The 27,205-nt window shown below is 43.8% G+C and overlaps 1 protein-coding gene across 2 annotated transcripts; it reads left to right on the top strand.

Annotated features, from left to right (window-relative positions):
* Window positions 1–409: 409 nt before the first annotated feature.
* LOC130208209 (solute carrier family 2, facilitated glucose transporter member 1-like) lies at window positions 410–25,745 on the top strand. 2 transcript variants are annotated; one of them, XM_056437205.1, is made up of 10 exons: window positions 410–818; window positions 10,211–10,306; window positions 16,176–16,336; window positions 17,285–17,525; window positions 17,617–17,779; window positions 18,410–18,597; window positions 18,686–18,790; window positions 20,481–20,582; window positions 20,668–20,871; window positions 21,505–25,745. In XM_056437205.1, exons 1-10 carry the CDS (start codon window positions 804–806, stop codon window positions 21,703–21,705), a joined length of 1,476 nt encoding a protein of 491 aa, XP_056293180.1. In that variant the 5' UTR covers window positions 410–803; the 3' UTR covers window positions 21,706–25,745. The 2 variants fall into 2 exon arrangements, with proteins under 2 accessions (XP_056293180.1, XP_056293181.1); XM_056437206.1 differs by lacking the exon at window positions 410–818 and adding an exon at window positions 5,147–5,242.
* The last annotated feature ends 1,460 nt before the right edge of the window (window positions 25,746–27,205 follow it).

Genomic DNA, 27,205 nt, shown 5'->3' with positions numbered 1-27,205 from the left:
AATACATACATAAATATAACAGCTATATTTACATGTATGTTTTTTTTATATAAAAATAAAATATAGCCAATTAGCCATTATGCTGCATAGTAGCTATGTAAGTACTTTTTGTAATACTTTAAGGAAATTGAACTACTTTAAATATACTTTGGTTAGTGTTTGAATGCAGGAATTTTACTTCCAACGGGTGTGTATTTTTATTCATGATCTTACTAAAGTAAGGGATCTGAATACTTCCTCCTCCTCTGTGTGAGCGCGTGCGTGTGTGCGTGTGTGTGTGTGTGTGTTACGATGTAACCGCTCTGTTCTCGCTCATTGGTTGTTGAGGAGGGGCTCGAGCGTGGGCTCAGCCCATCGACGGTTGCGTCAGCTCTAATATATGAACCTCCGCCGGCTCGCGTCTCCATAGAGCTGGACAAGGCGGCCCCGACATCCTGGAAGAGTTTACACGTCCACGAGGCAGCTACCGTTGCTGTGACGACGCGGGAAAGAGAGAGAGGGGAAATAGAGAGAGAAGCTACTCGAGCTACCCGGGACTTTCGTAGAAGAAGAAAAAACCGCCACACAAAAGACTCGGAGCATTTCTCTTTCTTTAAAAAAGAAAATAACAACCGGGACAGTTGAAGGTATTTGCAACGGAGCAAAAACAACGACGACAACAACTACAAACCGTTACGATGACTGCCTTCTGAGCGAGAGCCAGCGGGAGACTTCCAGAGGACGTTCTTCCATCGTCGTGAACTCTACACAAAAGACTCAAAGACGAAAGAATACAACAAGAGCGTTTCGCCCGCACCGCAGCCATGGACTCGGGGAAGGTACGTTGTCGTACTGCCGCTGCGCGCGACTCCCTTCAGGCTCTTTAAATCCCGTCAAACCGGTTCCGTTGCACGTGTTTGTTGTGTTTTTCTCTCCAGCCCCACGCTGTCACTGAGCACCGGTTCAGCGAGTTCACGGGGGATTGTTCGCCCCCATTTTTTAAAAAAACCATGAGATACCTTCCACATGTGCCATGATATGACGGAGAGTGGTGATGCAGCGGTTATCTACTGCGTCGTTACGACTCATCAGCAGTCATTCAAAAGTACCTTTAGTCACTTTTATATGACACTGTTCTCCTGTATTAGATGTATCACAATCAACACTGTTGCTGGTAATATGATCCTCCTCATTGTGTCCTCTCTGTGGTGTCTCGCGCTTTGTGGGTATGATGCCGGATGACGTCACAGCAGACCGGTCATTGTGTAAAAAAAAAAGGCTACGTGACTGAAGTCTCATAGGAGCTTTTTAACCCTCCTGTTACCTTCACATTTACTAACATATTTTACCCTCTGGGTCAATTTGACCCCAGCAATTAAAATCTCCAGAAAATTATTAGAATGAATATTGTTTACCAAGTTTAAGTGTGAGGTACTTTATGTTTGTTTGTTGACTACCTAAATAGCCCTTTAAATATATAAAAAAGTTGATATTTCTTATACGTTTCACACAGTGAAAAACAGCCTGGGGTCAAATTGACCCCAAAGAACTCCGACGTTAAACATTGAATGGGGTAAAATTGACCCTAAAGGTAACAGGAGGGTTAAACCAAATAGTCTTTATAAGAGCCTTTTGAAGCAGTGTTTGTTTTAGTAATTTATAATACATTTAGAAATAGAAGTAGCATTATTCTAAGTATAAAGTACAGAAAATGTGCAGAAGTATTGGCAAAATCCACTTTAAGGACTCTTCATGCAGCAGGATAGTCCCTGCCACTTATTATGTCAACACTGATGGCAATCTCTCAGAGCCAAAAGTGCATTATCAAAGATAATGAAACCCAAAACATCTTCAGATTTATAAAGCTGGAATCATCTCACGATCAGGCAATCCTTATCAACTCATCGATTCATTGACGAATCGTTCCGGCTGTAACACGCTGTGGTTGAAGTAGTTGGAGGTAATTTCTACTCCAGAGTATATACTGTTGGCAGATTAATCCTTAGCAATGCATCGTATATTTATGTTGTTTATGCAAAATCTTGCTCTTCAAAGAAACAATAGATGTCATGAGTATGTATATTGTAGAACACAGTATAACGGTACCCTCTGACACATATGTTACTTCAGTAATTGTTCTGTTTTTGAAATAGTTTTCCATCTACAATCAATTAAAAATGTGAAGCCCCTGCTTTTAAGTTCGGGACAAAACAAGACATGGGAAAACATCCTCGCCGTCTCTGAGGACTTGTGATGGACTCTTAATCTGGCGTCTCATCGATTTGTTTCGTTGCAGCCCTGAACTCTGAATATTTGCAATACTTCAACAAACCGCTCATTTAAACCTCTCCTCAGTCAGAGACTGAGATGCTTTCAAAGTCAACATCTCGAATATGGCTCTGGTTGATGCTGCGTGTGGCTTGTGGTTATTGTCACACACGCAGACGCGCTGCACAGTGAAGCACGTACGCCAACATCCGCCCTCCACACACACACACACACACACACACACACACACACACACACACCCTCCCTCTGTGACCAGTTGGACCCAGTGGAGCAGCACCAGGCAGCCCAGTCTGACATGGCGGTCAGAGATTGTTTCCTTATCTGTCACCACTCGACTGAGCTGCTGTGGGCCTTTAGCTGGACGAGGGAGGGGACGGGGGGACGGGGGGTGAGGGGTCGTGGACGTGATGGGAACAGTTCGCCCTGTTCCCAGTTTCCACTGTGACACCGACTCAGCACATTTCCAGAGGGAGTGCGACTCTACAGAGGGAATACGCAGGTTGCAAACCCCGCGGTGTTAAAGACTCGACCCGTAACTTCTTCCCAGGCTGTTCGCCTCCTTCCCTCCAGCGGCTGTTTTTACCTCCGCATTGAAAATGCGGAAGGTTATGTTTTGATCGCTGTGTATTTGTGTGCGTGCGTGCGTGTTATTCGCATAAGTCAAAAAGTATTAAAATGAATCGCATGAAATTCGGTGGGATGATTAGTTATTATCCGGGGACCATTTGATTAGATTTTGGGATCGATCGGGTCAAAGGTCAAGGTCAAGGTCATGAAAAGGTCAACATCTTGAATCGCATGACATTTGGTGGGATGATTGGTTATTATCCGGGGACCATTTGATTAGATTTTGGAATCGATCGGGTCAAAGGTCAAGGTCATGAAAAGGTCAATATCTTCTTTTTACCATAGCACGGTCAATTTATATCCAATTGGCATACAACTAATGCCAAAATCTTTCATAATTCAATGCCCAATCTTGTGATATGCGAAGGTATGCGCTCTACAGAGTGCCCGTTCTCGTTAAATTTGCTTTGCCAAGTGAAGTTTTTTCTCCATCAAAACACGCCGCTTTAATAACGTCTTTTTTGTTCGTCGTCGGAAGGCTTAATCCCCATCAAGAGTAAGCTCTGTTCGGGTCTGAAGAACTCGCCTCAGCGCTGTTATTTACCCAACTAAGAATTAAAATGGTAATGAGGGTCAAGCATACAAGTGACCTGCGTTGTTTTGAAAACAAAAACATCCACTAAACATTTTATTCCCGACAGACTTTGACAGCAGAGGTATTCGGATCGGGAGTCCAGAGCCAACAACCCGCCTCCATTGTACACACTTAATTGCACAGGCCTAATACCTCTCCATCCACCGCCTTTCAGCCACCTGCCAACTCCTTCTCCTTGAGACAGTCCGGTAGATTTACTCCCATCCGCGTGACTGCCCCCTTCAGCACGTCTCCCGGCGTAACGGTCAGCCGCCGTTCCAATGAGGCGTAATGAGGCTTTGCTGCAACAACAAAAATAATTGGGATGGAGAGATCTTGGAGGTTTTAATTGAGCCGAACGGGCACGAGAGAGCGCTTGTTTAATTACCTTCGCATTGAAAATGCCGGAAGGTTATCTTATGTCAAAGACTTGACTTGACTTGACTATTTATTTATTTATTTATTTATGTGTATGCGTGTTATTCGCAAAACTCAAAAAGTATTGAACCGAATCGCATGCAATTTGGTGGGATGATTGTTTATTATCCGGGGACCAGTTGATTACATTTTGGGATCGATCGGGTCAAAGGTCAAGGTCAAAGGTCATGAACAGGTCAAAATCTTTCGCAGAACTCAAAAAGTATTGAACCGAATCGCATGAAATTTGGTGGGATGATTGTTTATTATCCAGGGACCAGTTGATTAGATTTTGGGATCGATCGGGTCAAAGGTCAAGGTCAAAGGTCATGAACAGGTCAAATCTTCTTGAATCACATGGAATTTGGTGGGATGATTGGTTATTATCCGGGGACCATTTGATTAGATTTTGGGATCAATCGGGTCAAAGGTCAAGGTCATGGAAAGGTCAAAATCTTTTTTTTACCATAGCACGATACATTGTTGTCCAATTGGCATGCAACTAATGCCAAAATGTTCATAATTCAATGCCCAATCTTGTGATATGCGAAGGTATGCGCTCTACCGAGTGCCCGTTCTAGTTCCCCCTTTTTTGTATAACCTGGAGGACCGTGAACGCCGCGCCGATCTCCGGTCCCGAGGACGAGGCGGCTCGGACGAGTCGACTCGAGCAGTTCCCTTTTTGACTTTCTCGCGATTTTCAATTGAAATGAGCTCGCTGTGACGAATCAGAGCTCTCTGGAAAGGGGCGGGGCTTAACCGATGCGTTTGACCTCTCAACTCTTGCAGTCTCTCGGAGTCGCTCTGAACTGTCTGCCGTCGTCTCAGCCTGTCGTTGCATAATAGGAGGAATAGTTCCGCTACCTGAAAATAGCTCTACGACTGAGAAGATAAAAAGGCTTATAGGATGTTGTAGGGACCTGTACAACTACTTTAAATATTGACCTTTTCAGCTGTTCTACTCCTTAATCTCATAATTATGAAATTATTCCACGCCTCACATTTGTGTCGCTGTGTTTATTTGTACTATTGGTGTCCTACATGGTCCCCTCCCTTCTTTTATATGCTGGATATTGATAACGATAATCCCGCCAGGGGGGGGGGGGGTTGCTTGTCTGAAGCCGTGAGCCTCACGGACTTGTGCATGCACAGAGGAATCAACACCCATCAAACCTGATCTCAAAGACCACATTCTGCACATGTAGTATCACGTCTCGAGGAAATGATCCTATGAAATAACAGCCCTTTTGTTTGTTTTCGCCACCTTACCGTTCCCAAACATGGAGTCCAACTGTAAATACATTCCTATCTGATCCCGCTGTGACGGGCTGAAGCTTCACTGGCTCCTGCAGATAAGTACTTTCCATGTTTACTAATAGTTTGTGCAGCGCAGAGAGATAAATAAGCACTTTTTTAATAATAACCAGCAGCACCAGGAAACTACATGGTGCATATTCAAGCCGTCGAGTCATTTTGCATGAATTTGTTTATGAAAGTTTCCATAGGCAAATATGCCGATCCCTTTTACATTATTACATTATTTATCACGTTGTCTGCCGATTGATTGGCTGCTGTTGAAATCAGTCGCAGAATTTGACCGGTCGTGAGGTAGATTCTGTTGATGCCATTTGTTTTGTTTTTCAACCTAAGTTTCTTTATTCAGGGTTCGTACGGTCATGGAAAACCTGGAAAAGTCATGGAATTTTAAAATGGTCATTTCCAGGCCTGGAAAAGTCATGGAACAAATTTTAATCATAAAAGTTTTCGGAAAAGTCATGGAAATATGTTATAATCACATGTTCATTTACGCCGAGTTTGAAATAATTAATATGTTTTTTGAAGAAAGACGCTCAAAATATAAGCCGGCGTACGCTCTCTATACGCAACTTTTTCTAAATTGTTCATGTTTATACCGAGATTTCAGTTTGGTCATGGAAATCTGGTTAAAAGTCATGGAAAAGTCACGGAAAAGTCATGGAAATCCATTGGTTAAAATGTGTAAGAACCCTGTTTATAGTGTAAACCCCCCAAACGGTCTCTGTACGCATGAATATAGAAGGCATTAGGGGCTTTAACCCTCCTGTCACCTTCACATTTACTAAGATATTTTACCCTCGGGGTCAATTTGACCCCAGCAATTAAAACCTCCAGAAGATTATTAGAATTAATATTGTTTCCCAAGTTTAAGTGTGAGGTACTTTATGTTTGTTTGTTGACTACCTAAATAGCCCTTTAAATATATAAAAAAGTTGTTCCTCGCATAACAAAAAAAGTTTAAAACCGAATCGCATGAAATTTGGTGGGATGATTGGTTATTATCCGGGGACCATTTGATTAGATTTTGGGATCAATCGGGTCAAAGGTCAAGGTCATGGAAAGGTCAACATCTTCTTTTTACCATAGCACGGGCAATTTTTATCCAATTGGCATGCAACTAATGCCAAAATGTTCATAATGCAATGCCCAATCTTGTGATATGCGAAGGTATGCGCTCTACCGAGTGCCCGTTCTAGGAGCCGATGCTGTTGGGAAATCGCTGTGCACAGTGTGCAGTAATTCAGTCTGGAGTTCAACAGCCTTTTTCACAGTTCATGTCCATTTTCTTTTTCTTTCTCACATCGTTAACTCGAAGGTAACACACCAAAAGTCGCTGAGACCCGCGCCGTCTGAATTCCAGAAGCGATTATTTACTTTCACTCATTACTGACGTTTATATAAACCCAAAACCTTTTGAAACACGACTGAAAATATCCGTAAATCCCTCTGAAACCCTTGTTAACGACGAGGCATTAACTACTCACTCCAAATCTAGCTTTCACTGATTAACAGTCATATTGTTTAAACCATTCACACGCTTCGTGGATGATTAGATTTTTAAAAATGTCTTTCATTCCATTCTAATTACCGTTAATCATAATTATCGTAATAGTTATTTTGCCTTTCTATATCCAAATAATATCCGTCGAGCAAAGTGAACTCCTTTAATCAGCTTTCAGGTGGTTGTAGATGAGCGCGTTATGCTCTTTAATGCCGGGGCCCTTATGGTTAGCTTAGCCATCCTGTGCGAATAAACAAAAACTCTATTTAGAAACGTAAACAAAGAACAGGATTGCTGAGCGACAATAAAAAGGGACTGGTTGGCCTCGTGTCGTAGCTCATATTCAAAGACCATGAAATAGCTTATTTGGGTGTGACTTCATTGTTTCTCCGGTGAGGAAGTAAAATATAATGCTGCTGCTTCTAGTTCCTGTACATACGAGGGACTGCCTCAAACTCACCTTTTTATGTTGCGTTGACAGGTAGCGGGGGGGGGGGGGTTGGCTGAAGGCCGGGCTCAGGGAGGTCTGCTAGTATCTAGGGGAAAGGTAAAGATGTCACACAGGCACAGACGGCACTGCTGGAACCCCACCCACACGTTTGACATCCCACATTTAGGGTAGTTTCTGCACATATGTGCAGCTATTCTCTCTGGGAGGGGGACGGAGGGGATTAAACATCCTGTTCGTTTACATTTACTAACATATTTTACCCTCGGGGTCAATTTTACCCCAGCAATTAAAACCTCCAGAAAATTATTAGACTTAATATTGTTTCCCAAGTTTAAGTGTGAGGTACTTTATGTTTGTTTGTTGACTACCTAAATAGCCCTTTAAATATATACAAAAGTTGATATTTCTTATATGTTTGACACAGTGAAAAACAGCCTGGGGTCAAATTGACCCCAAAGAACACCGACGTTAAACATTGAATGGGGTCAAATTGACCTTAAAGGTAACAGGAGGGTTAAACAAAGTCGAAGTGATTTTTTTCACAGTTGGGGGAAGACGAGATGAATCTGTTTACAGTATGAAAAAAGCAGCTGGTAGTTGTTAACTGCATTGCATGCGGCTCCTTTAAGAGGCCAGCCCACAATGCTGGAAAAGGGTGTGCAGTGTCTTCTGTTTATATACTAAACGGCCCTGTCCTGGACTGGATGACCTCACAACAAGACTTCCTATTGGTGCAGAAATGTAGGCGGGTCTTCGAGGTTTCTGCCTCCAAAGACACACATATGTTTTTTCCGCCCTTGTTATTATGGATCCTGGTTCACAGGAAACGAGCGCTGGGCTCCGGCTCCTGTGGTGATATTGCAGAGGAGGATGCACAATCATTTCTGAGGATTAGTATTTGTTTACTAAACATGGCGGGGGTCGGTTCTTGCATTGTTGTTTTTTTCTATGGGGGCTTAAATGAAAATTCAAACAGCAATGTAGCCTCAAGCTTTGACTCATAGTCTTAAGGAAGGAATCCAACCCACTGTACCTTTTATATTACAGCAGACAGGAAGTTAGAGGCAAGCTAGTTAAGACTCAGTGGAGCATTTTGCATCTAAAGAGACACATGTTTCCATCAAGAGTTGGTGAAGACCGATAATAGAGCTCTTAAGAGAGTAAATATTGAACTCCCGTGCTCTACAAACACGACTCCAAATCAATGCTTATGTTGCTTTTAATCCATCTCAACAGATTCTGTGTTCATAGATAATATCTAGAGGCAATGGGAGAAGAATTGGTGTTAAAAGAGTTCTGGTTTATCTTTGTCGTATTGACCAATCTTAAATTTAGAAGAAATATAGCTCCTCCCCCCCCACCCTTAGATGGTGCCAGACCGATAAGCCGATTGGTTCCCGGGATTCGCTTCAAGTTAAATTCGCCAAATCCAAGGAAGCACCAAGTACAAGTTCCTACATTTGGGTACTTGCTGATACTGAGTACCAAAAAGAGAACTTAATACCAAAGGGGAAAACATGTTGTATTTTCATCCGATGTTCCTCATTTACTTAACTGTAAAATGATCAGATGCACAACACGATGCTTGTTGCATCTCACCAGAATCCACCTCAGGGGTCACTCTGGTCTCCAGGGCAACGTGTGCAGGCTGGACCCTCTGCAACGAATTGATTTGGGTCCCGACTGTTTCATTTTGCTCGTATTGTCTGCATACGTTAAAGCAACTGTGGGGAAGGTCAAATCCTCTGTTGTTATAACACAAGGAACTAATCTGGTGTGAATCACTGTGGATAAAGGGCTCGCTGTGAATCACCAGCCGACACCTGAGTCATCCAGACAGGGTGACTGATGGTGAGATGTGAAAGAAGGAACTAGGAAGCAGCTCCTCTGCTGTTTATGTTGCTCTACATCTGATCAGAGGTCCGTGCACCTTTAGGGTGGATTAATGCGATAACGTGATATATGTTTAAGTCAACACTGAAACACTCAGACTTACAGTTCATTGACGCACACGAGACACCAGATTTGAACAACAATAAAGTCAATTGTAGCTTGAAGCTGTTTTGTCGTCCGTCTGTGAGGAGAACACAGACAGCGACGTACTCCACTCTGCTTTATTAACTTTGCGGTATGAGGGAAATCTCCACTAATCCACCGGGCTCGAGCGAGATCAAGCAGCACGTGAACTCTGTAATAACAGAAACAGCTAAAACTAGAACGGGCACTCGGTAGAGCGCATACCTTCGCATATCACAAGATTGGGCATTGAATTATGAACATTTTGGCATTAGTTGCATGCCAACTGGATAAAGAAGATTTTGACCTTTTCAGGACCTTGACGGTGACCTTTGAGCCGATCGATCCCTAAATCTAATCAAATGGTCCCCGGATAATAACCAATCATCCCACCAAATTTCAACTTTTTGAGTTATGAGAGTAACACGCATACAAATAAATAAATAAATACACGGCGATCAAAACTTAACCGTACGCATTTTCAATGCGACGGTAATAACAAACGTCCCGCGAAGCAGGTTCATCCGGTTATATCTGGGAATGTCTGGCGAGTAAAACATGGACCCTCCGCATGCCTGAGTCTCAGGAAAAGAAGTCAACAACTCAGTAAACAAGGTCAATAGGTGTTGGATGTACGCAGATATTTCCTCATATGTTTGTCACATGGTTTCATGTCTCAAAGCATCTTCTATGAACAGTCCAAATGCCGCACGTTGCTTGAAGTGGCCCGATGCCAAACATCTTTCAAGACATTTTTAGGATATTTAGATATCAAATTAGCCACTGACCAACCTGAACATTTTATTCGGTCTGAAGCACAACCGCGAGTTAAAAATAAGAGCGCACGATACCGCGGCATGGTTTTCCCAGAAAAAACTGGCATCAGCTTTATTTAGTAAAACGTACTTCATTGGAAAGATGATCTAACTTTTGGTCACACTATTTGCAAAGCAAATAATAATTGTTTTCTGCATTGGCTGAACGGGTCAAACGGGTCTCCCGGCTAACGGTGCTTCCTCTTCTCTCTATTGTCTTGCAGCAAATAACGTTTACGTTGATGCTGAGTGTTGGAGCGGCTGTCATCGGCTCCCTGCAGTTCGGCTACAACACCGGAGTCATCAACGCCCCCCAAAAGGTGAGTGGAAGGTCTGGATGGTTAGTTTCTTCTAGCTTAGCTTAATATATTGATATTTATTTTCCAAATACAATACATGGTGAGGGATAACAAGGCCAAGCTCCCTGATCTTTCCACCTGTCCGTCATCACCATAACACAGACTCACAATCACTGTATTGACAATTCATAACACAACAATCCACTTACAGATAAACATGACAACTAAAAAAACAACTTTATATATATATACACTACCGTTCAAAAGTTTGGGGTCATCCAGACAATTTCGTGTCTTCCATGAAAACTCACTTTTATTTATCAAATGAATTGAAAATTGAATAGAAAATATAGTCAAGACATTGACAAGGTTAGAAATAATGATTAAAATTTGAAGTGAAATTTTGTTCTTCAAACTTCAAGCTCAAAGGAAGGCCAGTTGTAGAGCTTATATCACCAGCATAACTGTTTTCAGCTGTGCTAACATAATTGCACAAGGGTTTTCTAATCAGACATTAGTCTTCTAAGGCGATTAGCAAACACAATGTACCATTAGAACACTGGAGTGATAGTTGATGGAAATGGGCCTCTATACACCTCTGGAGATATTTCATTAGAAACCAGACGTTTCCACCTAGAATAGTCATTTACCACATTAACAATGTAGAGAGGGTATTTTTGATTAATGTTATCTTTATTGAAAAAACAGTGCTTTTCTTTGAAAAATAAAGACATTTCTAAGTGACCCCAAACTTTTGAACGGTAGTGTATATATATATATATATATATATATATATATACATACAGACATATTTCAACTTGTTCTTAGAGGTGTGTTGCTTCTGTACCTCCTGAATTGCAAGAGGTTGATGTTACGCAGGTTGTTCAAACAGTATCTCCGAAAATATTCCACGGTGTGTTTTTAGCTCACCAATATTGGGTTTTGCGCGATATGTAAACAATATAAATCGTACCAAATCATTTCCTCCGACAAACCAGCCCCAGTGCTGCTTATTCACTCACTTGTTGAACTGAGAACAGGACATAAAAAGGAGGAGGAGGGGGGTGGGGGTTGAGGGGTGATATAATAATAGCAACATTCAGGCCGATGAGGTCCAAGGACATCTGCATTAACAGACTCTGAGGGATTGCTGTGGAGAAGAATGTGTACATGCCCAAAAATGGCCCTCGGCTGACCAGCGACAGGCTGGGAAAACCGAGACAAGGAAAGTCAGATGAGATGGAATGAAAGATGGAGACAGTCGCCCCCCCCCCCCCCCCCCCGACCAGGTACACCAAAGAAACCTCATTTCCCGGGGAATGTCGATATTGCATCGTGTGTCAACACCCTGTGGCTGCACAGCTGTCGGCCCACAGGTCACAGGTGTGTCGCTCCCTTTTCCTGTTGTTGTTTACCTTTGGCATGTGCAGAGCCCCCCCCCCCTCCCCCCCTGTGCGCCGGAGACGGACTTTCGCAGCTGCCGGCGGCCTCCTGCCTGTGAGGACGGCCGGAGCTTCAACCGCGTCGCCGCACGGTCAAAGCTGTGTTTTTTTTTCCTTACAAACTCCGCACGGGCGCTTTTGCACGTGGCGGCAGTTTTTCGTCGGTTGTCTGCGAAAAAGAGAGAGACGGGATAGAGCAGGGGTCAGGAACCTTTTTGACTGGGAGAGCCATAAAAGCCAAATATTTCTAAATATATTTCATTGAGAGCCATATAGTATTTTTAACGTATAATAAATAAAATATGTCTTGCTTTTAATGCGACTTCTGGTGCTGCATGATGCTACGGGGGAGGGGGTGCAGGTGACTTTTTCTTTGCTCGAGACGGCGAGCCGGGAAGTGTTAACGCGACACGTAGAGACAGAAATGACATGCTGTTGGTTAGAGACGGTCAATAACAGACGTTTAGTTTAATAAAAGAACTAAAACGTCTTTAAGAAAAGGACCTGACATTACTTCTGCTGTAATCTGGCTCGATAGAGAAAATTACAGGGGGGCGGGCGGAGTTTTTTTTTTTTTTCCAACTCAAAATTGTCTGCGAGCCATATGCCGTCACCGGAAGAGCCATATATGGCCCGCGAGCCGTAGGTTCCCGACCCCTGGGATAGAGTCTCGGTAAAAGAAGAGGGCAGTGCATGTCAGAGAGGGGATCTTTAGGCATTCAGACATTTGGGCAAGACATTGCGCAATCGTCATGGACTGCTAAATGACGGAAGTAATGAAACTCGATATTAGAACGCCTTTTTTTTTTTTAAGAATCATTTTGATTAAGAATCATGACACTTCTTGATGAATCTGCTGATCATTTTCTAGACGAACCAGTTACACGTTGTGCGAGGAGGCTCCAGAAACGGTTCCGGAACCGTAAGATATTTAATGCAGTTTACGGTCAAAACGGATCCTCACACTCGAGGAGCTCGGTGCGACGAAGGTTCGCTCGACATTTCCTCCGCATCAAAAAACGTGGCCAAGACCAGAGAGATGGTGGTGGACTTCAGGAGGAAGGCGACAGCTCCTACACCTCTGAGTGTCCTGGGAGTGGACGTGGACATGGTGGAGGAGTACAAGTACCTGGGCGTCTCCATCGACAGCCGACTGAACTGGAAGGCCAACATCAACGCTGTGTACAAGAAGGGGATGAGTCGTCTCTTTTTCCTGACAAAGCTTCGATCCTTCAACGTGTGCAGCAAGATGCTGGAGTTATTCTACCAGTCGGTTGTCGCCAGTGTGCTGCACTTTGCCATTGTCTGCTGGGGGAGCAGCATCGGAGCCGGTGACACCAGCCGTCTTAACAAACTGGTTAGGAAGGCTGGCTCCATCATCGGCTGCCAGCTGGAGCACCTGGAACAGGTGGTGGAGAGGAGGTCGTTGAAGAAACTGGTGTCCATATTGGACAACCCGGACCACCCTCTCCACCACCTCCTACAGGGACAGAGGAGTACTTTCTCCAGACGTCTCCTCACGCTCCGCTGCCACAAGGAGAGATACAGGAGAACATTCCTGCCGACGGCTATGAGGCTCTACAACAGTTCACCTCTTGCCAGATCACCCTAACCCTTCTTATATTTTGTGTTTTGGTTTTTTATTCTTGTGTGTTGCTGCTACTGACTCGACAAATTTCCCCTTGGGGATTAATAAAGTATATATCTATCTATCTATACCCCAAAAATAATCTGAATAGTTGGCTAATCTTCGCGGCTCCCGGGGGCCTAACTCGCCATTAGGTAATCCGGATTTACCGGACGTTGGGTAATATCTAATCCAGCATTGTGCACCGCTCCTCGGTGTCGCCGCTCAGGAGGGCCACAAGAGTGGCTGAGTGAAGGGGCTGGGGGGGGGGGGGGGGGGCTGGTACACACTGGGCCAGTGTGAAGCTGCCTCTTGGCTCTTTATCCAAACTCTCGCTCTCTCTCTCTTGCTCTCTCCCTCTCGCTCTCCCTCTCGCTCTCTCTCGCTCTCTTTCTCTCTCGCTCTCTCCCTCGCTCTCTCTCTCTCACTCTCGCTCTCTCTCTCCCTCGCTCTCGCTCTCTCGCTCTCTCGCTCTCTCTCTCTCTCGCTCTTTCTCGCTCGCTCTCTCGCTCTCCCTCTCGCTCTCTCTCGCTCTCTTTCTCTCTCGCTCTCTCTCTCTCTCGCTCTCTCTCCCTCTCTCTCTCGCTCTCTCTCTCTCTCTCCCTCTCTCTCTCTCTCTCTCTCATACACACATCATGCAGAGAGGTCAGAGCGATTTCAAGCGCTGAGGAACAGTTACTCAACACAGCCTCTCAGGCTCTCATGACTTAAGGACCACTTCAGAGGCTGTAATTCCACCAATGCAACTTTGACAGAGCGACAGCACTCCACATTATCTCCGGCGGCTCTCCGGTGCGATAAACGCCGCGGCGATGCGACGCAGGCGGGGCGCCGTGGCCGAGCGCTCCGACCGCGGGTCAGTGGGCAGCAGGTCCGTCTTTCAATCAGGGGGTTGGAGGTTCAATCCCCGCCCTAGTCGATGTGTCCTTGAGCAAGACTCTTAACCCCGAGTTGCTCCCTGAAGCTGAGTCTACGGTGTGTGATCGTAACAGGATGGTAAGTCGCTTTGGATAAAAGCGTCAGCTAAATGACATGTAGTGGAGTGTAATGATTAGATTCTCTCTTTCAAGGCAAATAATATCCTTGTTTGGAAATGTAATCAAAAGGACATCTGTGTTTTGCTTGTACAGTACGGTTTAATTTCGGAAACAACTCGAGAGCCTTTTATTTGCTCCCGGATGTTTTCTTTCTGTGCGTTTATCGCCGTTCATGGCCAACTGTCCGGCTGCTCCCCCCTAAAGCAGCAGCAAGTGATTCTGTTCCTTAAAGATGGCTTCCTGTGGGAGAGACGACACATGTAAAAAAAAAAAAATGTAAAGACGAGGAAAAGCTTTCTTTCTTGTTCGAAGACAATTTCACTTTTAAAAATATATTTTTTACCGTGAGCTGAATACGAAGCTCCACCTCCACATCTCACCAGCTCGTCAACATGATGCTGACGGCCTGCCAGCATCCACACACAGCCGGTCCCACTGTGTGCTCAGAGCCAGCTGCTCCGTCCCTCCAGACAAAGTCCTGGAAAAGAGACTTTAAATAACATCTCAATTATAACTTTTCAACATCAGCCACTCAAGTTAGTGTACGTGTCTTTGTGACTGTAGTCTTCATTTCACTTCATTTATTCTCTTCTAAGACATCTGGATAATGAGTTGTAATTATCCTGAAGGATTAAGAGCAGAACATGTTTTATAACACTTTTATAACATTTTATATGTTAGCAACACTGTAGCACGCGAAATTAACTACGAAAGGAAAAACTATACCGGCGGTGAGCTTTTTAAATGACGTCCTATGAGTTTTAACAATTAACATATCCTGTAGGTGCGTGACAGCAAATGTAAAACTCAGCAATCAGCTGGAGCTTTAAAAATAATGCCATTTTTTAATAAAGAGCAGATTTTATGGGTACAGCGTCGAGAGCGTAGGTGTGATATCACTGAGCAAGGTCCTGGGACGGAAACCTGATAGTGGAAATGACCCAATCATTGTGTGTATATATATATATATATATAATATATATATACACACACATATATATATATATACACATATATATATATATATAATATATATATACACACATATATATAATATATACACATATATATATATCCACACATATATATATATAATATATATATATACACACATATATATATATATTATATATATACACACATATAAATATACATATATATATAATATATACACATATATATATATATATATATATATACACATGCATGCACATACATACACACATATATATATATATATATATATAATATATACACACATATATATATATACACATATATATATATATATATATATATATATATATATGCCCCCCCATCATAGGTAAGCACTTAATAGATAATGGCATTGCTATTTTGAAATAGTTGATACGGACACTGAGTTTTCATTCCACAGTGGCACATGACCGAGCCGAAGCTGACATTTGGTTACGAGATGGTGGGGGCGGTGGGGGGGGCAGACAGGGTGTTGATCTTTCTGAATCAGTGTCACCATGACCCACACATAAACAAACAGCGCAGGCTCGCACGACTGTATTTGTCAGGGGGGTGGGGGGGGGGGAGGGGCTTGACGGTCATCCCTGGCTCTTCAACTTCCTGCCAAAAAGCAGTAGTGATCATACTGCCCTCAGCTGGTCACACAGCTCTACCATCACGGGACAGAATACAACGGGATCCTGTTTAGTCCGCTTCAAGAAAAAGAAAAAAACACCAATTTAAATGTTATCTTTTCTCTTCTTTCTTTTCAAAAATATTTCCATTTGTCTTCTTTCCCCTCGCCACAGGTGATTGAGAAGTACATCAATGAGACGTGGTTCGAGCGATACCAGGAGCCCATCAGCAAGGGCTCCCTCACCGCCATCTGGTCCGTCTCCGTCGCCATCTTCTCTGTCGGGGGCATCTTCGGCTCCTTCTCCGTCGGCCTCTTCGTCAACCGCTTCGGAAGGTGAGGTGGAAACGAGACTCTCGCTGCCGTTGATCTTCTTCTCTGGAACACGCAGACTTTGCCGGAAGCATTTCTTTCTCAAATGCAGTCAAAAACTAAAATATACATCCGGGATTATTTTCTATTATACCGTTATACTGGTATTCTATTACATCTTTTCTATGTTTAATGAGGCCTTGGGGTACTTTAGGCACTTCTCACTTCATTTAATATAAGGATGTTTTTAAACCCTCTCTTGGTTGTGGCGTGGAGGACCGGGCAGCGCTACCTTTCAACGATTTCATTTACATTTTATGGAAGACATAATTACTTGATTTTTACCTTCGCATTGAAAATGCGGACGGTTATGTTTTGATCGCCGTGTATTTGTATGCGTGTTATTCGCATAAGTCAAAAGGTATTAAACCGAATCGCATGAAATTTGATGGGATGATTGGTTATTATCTGGGGACCATTTGATTAGATTTTGGGATTGATCGGGTCAAAGGTCAAGGTCATGGAAAGGTCAAACTCTTCTTTTTACCATAGCGCGGTCAATATGTATCCAATTGGCATGCAACTAATGCCAACATGTTCATAATTCAATGCCCAATCTTGTGATATGCGAAGGTATGCGCTCTACCGAGTGCCTGTTCTAGTTTAAAAATGTAGAGGCGGACCAGACTCGATCGATAATTAAAGTGTCAGCAGGCGGTTGACTATCACTTTAATCTTTAATGATATGACTGTAGTGATAAGATTATATTGATTCTTCTCGGCGTTCATGTAGGAAACGAAAAAGACAGAAATAACATGACTATCACAAGAAAAAGAGAAAAAGTCAGAAACAATTTGGTTAAATTAAGAACGTTCAGGTCATGAAAACACACGAACCAAATGCCATTTGTAAATATCGTCCCGCGTCTGAATGAACTTGGTTAAATGTCTCTCGTTGGCCGTCGCCTGCAGGAGGAACTCGATGCTCATGGCCAACGTCCTGGCCTTCGTCGCAGCCATCCTGATGGGCTTCTCGAAGATGGCGAGCTCCTGGGAAATGCTGATCGCCGGGCGTTTTGTGGTGGGCCTCTACTCCGGCCTCACCACGGGCTTCGTGCCCATGTACGTGGGCGAGGTTTCCCCAACGGCCCTCCGCGGAGCCCTGGGCACATTCCACCAGCTGGGCATCGTCGTCGGCATCCTCATCGCGCAGGTCGGTAAACGGGGGGAGTCAACTTCTTCTTCTTCGCTTCTTTCTTCCATGTGGTTCATGTGCGTTCCCCGTGCGTCTGTGTCGACTCCAGATCTTTGGAATGGAGGCCATCATGGGCAACGACGACTTGTGGCCGCTCCTTCTGGGCTTCACCTTCCTCCCCGCGGTGTTCCAGTGCATCCTGCTGCCTCTCTGCCCCAAGAGCCCCCGCTTCCTGCTCATCAACATGAACGAAGAGAGCAAGGCCAAGGCCGGTGAGTTCACACACACACACACACACACACACACACACACACACACACACACACAGGGTGCGTACGGTCATGGGAAACCTGGAAAAGTCATGGAATTTTAAAATGGTCATTTCCAGGCCTGGAAAAGTCATGGAAAATACTTGAATATTAAAAGTTTTGTAAAAGTCATGGAAATTTGTTAAAATCACATGTTCATTTACGCCGAGTTTGAAATAATTAATATATTTTTTAAAGAAAGACGCTCAAAATATAAGCCGGCGATAGCTCTTAAAAGACAGTTTTCATGTTTATACCGAGATTTCAGTTTGGTCATGGACATTTGGCTTAAAGTCATGGAAATCTATTCGTCAAAATGTGTAAGAACCCTGACACACACACACAAAACTGTTGTAACCTGTAACTATTTTGTATTTATTTTGATCTAATAGTTTTGTGTTCATTCAGAAATTGTGTAGAAAAGGTATTTCTAACCTAAAATCTTGACAAAACTCTCAAATGTCACGCATCTAAAATGTACAAAGATGTCATCAAAACAAACGCACACAAAAAAAAAAGCCAAATAACAATGTCGCTGAGCCGGGGGGGGGGAGTGCAGCTTTGTCGAGTTAACGGCCCGCTCTCACATGCCAGTGTTGAAGAAGCTCCGAGGCACCACCGACGTGAGCTCCGACATGCAGGAGATGAAGGAGGAGAGCCGGCTGATGATGAGGGAGAAGACGGTGACCATCCTGGAGCTGTGCCGCTCGCCGCTCTACCGCCAGCCCCTCCTGATCGCCGTCGTCCTGCAGCTCTCCCAGCAGCTGTCCGGCATCAACGCCGTGAGTTGTCCACGCCTTGAGGATCCAGGACACGTGGAAATGAAATGAGACGCCCTGGTTCTAAATATCTGTTGGTGTTGCTCGCCAGGTGTTCTACTACTCCACTCGTATCTTTGAGAAAGCCGGAGTGGAGCAGCCCGTCTACGCCACCATTGGAGCCGGCGTGGTGAACACAGCGTTCACTGTGGTGTCGGTGAGTGCGGTCACAAATGCTCAGGTTTCCAAAAAGGGGGAAATCCTCTTGACGGTACGGATCAATAAAGGCGTTAAAAGGATTAAAGAGACTGTGGTGACGATGGTTGGAGGTTTAGTTTCGACGCGTGCAATAAACAGATGCAATGTTCAGCTTTTCACGTTAACGGTTATTCATTTTTTAAAGTCGTACGGCTTCCAACACAAATTAAAATATACGTTCTCTGTCCAAACCCATTCATCTGTTCCCAAACGACGAAATAAATCAAAACACATTCTCTGATCTCACAAGATCAGAAAACGGTGTGCTCCTGAAATCGAGCATCACCTGTCCCCAGTGCTCCTCCTGTTTCTATTGGCCGCTGTCTTAATTGACAGTGGCCCCCCGCCCCCTAGTGGCCAGGTGGGTAGTAAAACAAAAACAAACTAGAACGGTAGAGCGCATACCTTCGCATATCACAAGATTGGGCATTGAATTATGAACATTTTGGCATTAGTTGCATGCCAATTGGATACAAATTGACCGCGCTATGGTAAAAAGAAGATTTTGACCTTTTCATGACCTTGACCTTTGACCCGACCGATCCCAAAATCTAATCAAATGGTCCCCGGATAATAACCAATCATCCCACCAAATTTCATGAGATTCGGTTTAATAGTTTTTGAGTTATGCGAGGAACACGCATACAAATAAATAAATAAATAAATAAATACACGGCGATCAGAACATAACCTTCCGCATTTTCAATGCGAAGGTAACAAAATGGCTCTTCCAGAGACACCGTGTAGGATTTCACCTCTCGGCTTTCTCACGTGTTCACTCACGTTCCTGCAGTTTTTCACGGGTGTCGGGGAACTACGGTGGCCTTTAAGTTCAGTAGAAAAGTCAAAAGGCCCTCTGGAGGGCCAGAGTTTGGTTTCCATGAAGAGCTCCCTGTGGAGTGACGAAGGGCTCTTTGTAAGCTCACGAAAACACAGAGATGTTATGATTTCACTTCTTTCACATAGTCATTAATATTATATTCCACTTCTGCTCAGAGATCGCCTAAAACGCTACACTCCTCCTTTTAAGGTATTAAGTTTATAGAGAGATTTTCTCAAAATGATTGTGAACTCAAGTCATTTTCTAGATCCTTTATCACCTTCGCATTGAAAATGCGAAAGGTTATGTTTTGATCGCCGTGTATTTATTTATTTATTTGTATGCATGTTATTCGCATAACAAAAAAAGTTTTAAACAGAATCGCATGAAATTTGGTGGGATGATTGGTTATTATCCGGGGACCATTTGATTAGATTTTGGGATCAATCGGGTCAAAGGTCAAGGTCAAAGTCGTGGATATGTCAAAATCTTCTTTTTACCATAGCACGGTAAATTAATATCCAATTGGCATGCAACTAATGCCAAAATGTTCATAATTCAATGCCCAATCTTGTGATATGTGAAGGTATGCGCTCTACCGAGTGCCCGTTCTAGTTGTTGTTTGTGGACATATCCGAGGCGTAAGACGGTCATTGTGTCTACAAAGTAACGTAGTTTTTCCAAAACTATCCATGTAAAATATTTTCCAGTGCACTTAGTATTTTTCCCCAGCATCAAATGTAACCTCTTGGATGAACTCCGTATAGTTTGATAAAGGAGTGCATCTTTGGAGCACTGCACTCACCTCCTTGTCTATTTCCCCGTGCAGCTGTTTGTCGTGGAGCGAGCGGGACGCCGGTCTCTGCACATGCTGGGGCTGCTGGGAATGGCCGGATCCGCCATCTTGATGACGATTGCCTTGGCTCTGTTGGTAGGTCTCTCTCTCACGCGGCGGTCAGGAGTCCCACCCGGTGCGGACCGGTGCGTCACCTCCCTCTGGCCCTCTGCTCTTGCAGGAGCAGCTCAAGTGGATGTCGTACGTGAGCATCGTGGCCATCTTCTCCTTCGTGGCGTTCTTCGAGATGGGACCGGGTCCCATCCCCTGGGTCACCGTGGCAGAGTTGTTCTCACAGGGACCCCGGCCCTCGGCCTTCGCCGTGGCCGGTTTCTCCAACTGGACCGCAAACTTCATCGTGGGAATGGGCTTCCAGTATGTCGAGGTGGGTGGGAAAACAAAAACATTCAGGCATCTGGTATCTGTGGCACGTTTGTATTTTCGGGAAGTTTCCTGGAAAGAGTTCAATCATTTGGGGTTAATTATAGAGAAGAAACACAATTCTTAAGTTTCATTGAATTTACACAAATATTTTCAGGGGATTGTCACTAAATGTGAAGAAAATAAATATAATTTGTCACTCATTTAAATTTAAATAAATGTATAGTTTTATTTCAGGCTCACGGTCCAGATAGTACAACACATTAAATAGAATGAAATACATACACAATCACAAGTAAAATACATAGAACTGAGAAGGCTTTATAAACTATATACTGTACTAATGTCTCCACAGCTGGGACTGGTAGAACTTTATATGAGTTCATTTTCACAAATGTATAAATGTATTCATAACATCTCTTAAAACAGGAAAGTATGAACTCCTGCAGCAACAAACATTTCTTCACGTATCCTTTCTCCTTCCTCACATTTGGATACAAACTTCCCAGATTACTGCAACTAATCACGGCATATTTGAACAATCGTCACCACATGTGACGACATTAAGATTTGATCAGTTAGTCAGATTCATTGAGGATTCATCGCGTCGCTCTCCTCTCTCTCGTCTCTCTCGCAGGAGCTGTGCGGCCCCTACGTGTTCATCATCTTCACCGTGCTGCTGCTCCTGTTCTTCGTCTTCACCTTCTTCAAAGTGCCGGAGACCAAGGGTCGGACGTTTGACGAGATCTCGGCCGGCTTCCGCCGGTCGGCCGGCGGCAGAATGGAGAAGCACTCGCCGGAGGAGCTCAACAGCCTGGGAGCCGACTCTCAGCTCTGAGCCCCTTTTAACTCGTGGACGAGCTCTTCCTCAGAGCGAGGAGGAGGAGGAGGATGGGAAGGCTCGACCAGCTAGAAGTAGACACATCCATATTGGTAGAGTCGTCTTCACACTGTCACCACATTTCGGGCCTTTCTGACCAAAACGAAGGCCCCGTGTGATTCTCCTACATGACGTCCTCTGCTGCCCCCTTGTGGTCACACGAAGAAGCACACGCTCAATGGGCACTGTGTCGCCCCGGGGCGGAGATAAGAGGGGAGCTGAGGATAGACGGGGAAGGTTTGAAAAAAATATTTTAAAGGGTATTTTAAAAAGATTTAACAATCTTTTTGTTTTCACTGAACATACATATATAACTGCTCTGTGCTTGTGCTCTGCCCTTTGTAGCCTGTTACCAGACAGTCAGTCTGTCACTCTCTGGCTGAAGAGATCAGTTCACAAACACGTGTTTCTATCACTCTCACTGTAAAGCTGCATCACTGGAGACGGCAGCGCTGGAGATGCTGCACAGCTCCGCCTCTCCCCACCAGGTGGCGCTCTGCCCTAAAAAACACAAGCAGGTCCCAATGCACCGCTGATGTGAAATAACTTATTTGTACCTTTTTAGAGTTACTGAGTACACAGACTGATCAGTGCACTGCTGCGAGGATTCAAATCTCACTCATGAAACTAGAGCTCCACACATTATACGTGTTACTTATTCGACTCTTGCTGGACAATGTTTTACTCCTTTTTTTATTGTTCGATAAAAGACTTTCCTTCGTGAAGATGTTTTAGACTCTTGTCCGCAAAGAGAGTGATACATCAAGAAGCTAATCCACCATTTATGTATCTTTACTCCTTTTTATAGCAGTACGATCTGTGCGAGAGGAACATAATCTACACACGGCGGAGTAGAATAAATAAATCATCCGTTTGACTGACAAGAGATAAGTACGCGTTCACAATCAGCATCCGTCTCCCAGAAACCAAACAATTGTGAGATGTACGTTCCCCCTCTGACACAATAGAGCAGGCCTATTCAACTAGCGGCCCGCGGGCCGGATGCGGCCCGTTTGAGTTTAACTTTGGCCCGCAAGACTGCCTGCAAATCAGTATAGCTTGGTAAGAAAAAATAAAACTGACGGAAATAAAAATAAAAAGATCGCCCGACCTGGTTTCGATCCCTTTCACGCAAAAGGAGTCTGCACTCAAAGACACGCAGTCTGTGCGCTGCGCCACCAGATATTAGTTTCATCCCAAGTCATTTATATATTGGTGGCTGTAGCTCAGTGGGGTAAGAGGGCCGTCCTTCAACCGCAGGGTTGTGGGTTCGATCCCCGCTCTCCCCATTAGTTGCAAGTTGAAGTGTCCTTGAGCAAGGCACTGAACCCCCAGTTGCTTCCCGGGCGCTTCACCGCAGCCCACTGCTCCTTAATAACTAAGGATGGGTTAAATGCAGAGAACTAATTTCCCCTTGGGGATTAGTAAAAGTGTATATTATTATATTGATCCATTAAGTCACATTTCTTATGTTTTCATGGGAACAGTTTGGTTGAAGGGACCTGAAACAACTGGTTACCTTGAGCGGATATTTACACTTTGAAACATGTTCATAGTGATGCTTGTTCGCAACACTTTTGCCACACAATACCGACGCATTTTCGTGTGTGACTGTTTACCTGTGGAAATATACATTACTGTTTTTAATTTTTAGCCATTATTTGATCAATATTCTGTGCGGCCCTCACACCCCCCGTGATTTTCTTATTCGGCCCACTTGGTACTGAAGTTGAATAGCCCTGCAATAGAGCCTCTGACACAATAGAGCCTCCTCTGTAACAATAGAGCCTCCTCTGACACAATAGAGCCTCCTCTGACACAATAGAGCCTCTGACACAATAGAGCCTCCTCTGACACAATAGAGCCTCCTCTAACAATAGAGCCTCTGACACAATAGAGCCTCCTCTGTAACAATAGAGCCTCCTCTAAAACAATAGAGCCTCCTCTGACACAATAGAGCCTCCTCTAAAACAATAGAGCCTCCTCTGACACATTAGAGCCTCCTCTGTAACAATAGAGCCTCCTCTAAAACAATAGAGCCTCCTCTAAAACAATAGAGCCTCCTCTGTAACAATAGAGCCTCCTCTAAAACAATAGAGCCTCCTCTGACACAATAGAGCCTCCTGTGACACAATAGTGCCTCCTCTGACACAATAGAGCCTCATCTGACACAATAGAGCCTACTCTGACACAATAGAGCCTCCTCTGACACAATAGTGCCTCCTCTGACACAATAGAGCCTCATCTGACACAATAGAGCCTCCTCTGACACAATAGAGCCTCCTCTGACACAATAGTGCCTCCTCTAACACAATAGAGCCTCCTCTAAAACAATAGAGCCTCCTCTAAAACAATAGAGCCTCCTCTGACACAATAGAGCCTACTCTGACACAATAGTGCCTCCTCTGACACAATAGAGCCTCATCTGACACAATAGAGCCTCCTCTGACACAATAGTGCCTCCTCTGACACAATAGAGCCTCCTCTGACACAATAGAGCCTCCTCTGACACAATAGAGCCTCCTCTGACACAATAGTGCCTCCTCTGACACAATAGAGCCTCCTCTGTAACAATAGAGCCTCCTCTGACACAATAGTGCCTCCTCTGACACAATAGAGCCTCCTCTGACACAATAGAGCCTCCTCTGACACAATAGAGCCTCCTCTGCCTTCACAGCCTTCCCAGCCTCGTCCCTGAGGAGCGGCGTGAGGTCCGGTCGGCCCGATCCAGACTGAACGCTTCTGGAGGATCTTCACTTTCACTGTTCCCTCTATCGTCCCATCACCTGTCGGGCGATCCCAGAGTCTGTTCACTCACACTGCTCCTCTGTGACATCGAGGAAGCATCTTCAGAGAAAAAATCAAAGAAAAACCACAACTACAACAACAGCAACAACAACAACAACAACGGTGGACCAGAGGGAGCGTCGGCCTTTTGGAAGTTGCTCTATGTCCTGAAAGCCGCCGGTCCGTCTCGGGCCGAGCCCCCATCGCTCCTCCACGCGTCCGGAGGAGGTGGCCGCGCGTCGCTCTGCTGCCTCGAGTCCTGCGCTGTTGGTCGAGTCGCCGGCGGCGCCCGCTGTGTCGCTCGTTGAACCTTTCTTTTTTTTAAATGGTGTTTTCTTTCAATTATAAATTTGAGGAACGTTATCTTTTCTTTTTTTTAGCAGCACTTTATTTCTCACACAGACATTTATTTTTGTCGTTTTCCTTTTCTTTTTTCTACTCTCAGTGAGAACCCGTCGTGCCCGAAGAGAGGCCGACTCCTTGGCACTCGGCACACGTGTGTGAAACGGTGTCATGGGTTCAGATCTATTACGGTCTCGTATTCAGCAAATTGAATCTCATGAGGATCCATAATTGGTTTGTTAATTATTGTACATAGCCTCTCCATATGTTGTCATTTGACGGGTCTCCTCTCCCTCCCTGGAAAGCATTGGAACACTTTTTGTGCCTTTTGTCGTATCTTCACCAGCAAAACTCCTAAAATGGCCCCAAATGATGTCGTTCCCCACGCAGACGGATGTCTAGCAAATATCAAAACTATATTTGATGTACATTTTAACTCGGGCATTTGATTTGAATTGTAGTCTTTGAAAACAGATGTAAATATGAAACACTATCGCCTCACCCACTCCACATTTATTAAATATTTAACTGTAAGAAACTTTTTTTTCTCATATAGATAAATTAATTATTAGTACTGTAGCTGTTTTAGCCTCCATACTTACTACTGTTCCCGTTTTGATTTTATACCTGAAGACATGTGGCCTAAATAACAGCATATTCATTTTAATTCAGATTTTATCGAGACAAATTCAGTAGAGTCTTTTCATTTTTAGTGCACAGAGTATTCTAATGTTTGTAATAATAAAAAACATCTGCGTGCATGGTTGTTGGATATTGTACATATGGGTAGAGATGGAGGATGTGCTGAGCGGGTTGACGGTCTTGTGAAAGTGGTTTAAAAGACGAATAAAAGAAATCATGCATTCGGATTTAGACTTCTGGGGTGTCGATTTGTCGCTCGTGTTGGAATCGACTGCAGCGATGCAATAAGTGACGACCGTTGTCCACTCGGCTGGAGACGATGTGCATCGTCAACTTCTGAAGTTTAGATGAATGCTAAATGGTGCTGAGCTGCAGGCTGTGAAACCAGAACAATGAGCTGGAAGATGCTCAGATCACGACTTCACGACGTGTGCACGTGGGGACAGTCATCTCATCATTTCATAAGATAATCATTTACACATGTTGATGAGCAGCTTCAGCTAAACTCCAGATTGGGAGTTCATCTCGTGCATCTCTACTCAATGACTCGGGCGTTGTCATGTTTCAACGTTCTAAACTGAGCCGATTAAGAACATATGAGCCGAAACACGGACAGTAATAACAAACATTTATAGAAAAATAGGTCCTCCGCTCCGACTGTCAGAGTTCGGGCCCTAATAATAACAAGCAGCACGGCTATGAGTTTGAGGCCCCGGATATCCATTGTTAGAGACAGAATTTCAGGGTCAGAGGGATATTTTATACTCATTCGGACACGATCACTGAGATAAAGATGAACTAGCTCAGTATCAAATACACCATTCAATGGAGAAAGAATATCATAATAATATCTATTAATGCAAAGAATAGAGAGATGTCGATCGTTATTACTTGTATTTCTAATCCTCTCGTGCACTCTCGCTCAATGGAGACAGTTTCTATGTTCCCTTTCATTTGCCTCAAGTAAAGCTAAATGTAAGCAGATAACACTCATAAACAACTACCAATATATTATATATATAAATATATACATACATACAGTCCATATATATGTATGTATATATATATGTATATATATACATATATATATGTATATATATATATGTATATATATACATATATATATGTATATATACATATGTATATATTAGGGCTGTCAATCGATTAAAAAAAATTAACTAATTAATCGCACATTTTGAAATTCATTAATCGCGATTAATCGCAATTAAAAGTTAAAAGTTAAAAGTTCATTCTTTTTAAAGACCAAACTTCACACAGAGCTGTGTTTTCAAAGAGGCTTCTACCTATAAAGTGCCAGCGAGGTATTTAATATTGTGGATGATAAATTGTTTCTTCAGTGAAACATCCAGATTAGTAAAAAAAAAATAAGTATATTGAACACAGCAGAACCAGTGGCCTTGGTAAACTGACTGACATTCAACTATGTCACGTTAACCCTCTGGAGGCTGGGCTCATTTGATATATTTTACAACAACAACTAAATTCACCTTTTAAAGGCGTTTGCATATGACACACCCCCACGTGTGTTATACATCAAACATTCCAGAACAATCTCAGCTCTATTCAATGAGGCTCAGTTGTCCAGGTGCCGTGTTCTCTGCTCTCTGACTGACAGGCTGCTAATGAGCCTCACCTGTGGTGGGAGGTCCTTTGTGATTTACTGAGT

This window comes from Pseudoliparis swirei, chromosome 18 (genome assembly GCF_029220125.1).
Source record: "Pseudoliparis swirei isolate HS2019 ecotype Mariana Trench chromosome 18, NWPU_hadal_v1, whole genome shotgun sequence".
NCBI lineage: Eukaryota > Metazoa > Chordata > Actinopteri > Perciformes > Liparidae > Pseudoliparis > Pseudoliparis swirei.
Note: the sequence above shows the minus strand (reverse complement) of the source record. Positions and strands in the feature narration are given on the sequence as shown.

Bases quoted from the DNA above. Each gene is read 5' to 3' on its own strand.
- LOC130208209 (XM_056437205.1), top strand. The intron at 10,307-16,175 runs GTGAGTGGAAGG...CCCTCGCCACAG, and splicing joins TCATCAACGCCCCCCAAAAG to GTGATTGAGAAGTACATCAA. The intron at 20,583-20,667 runs GTAGGTCTCTCT...CTGCTCTTGCAG, and splicing joins CGATTGCCTTGGCTCTGTTG to GAGCAGCTCAAGTGGATGTC.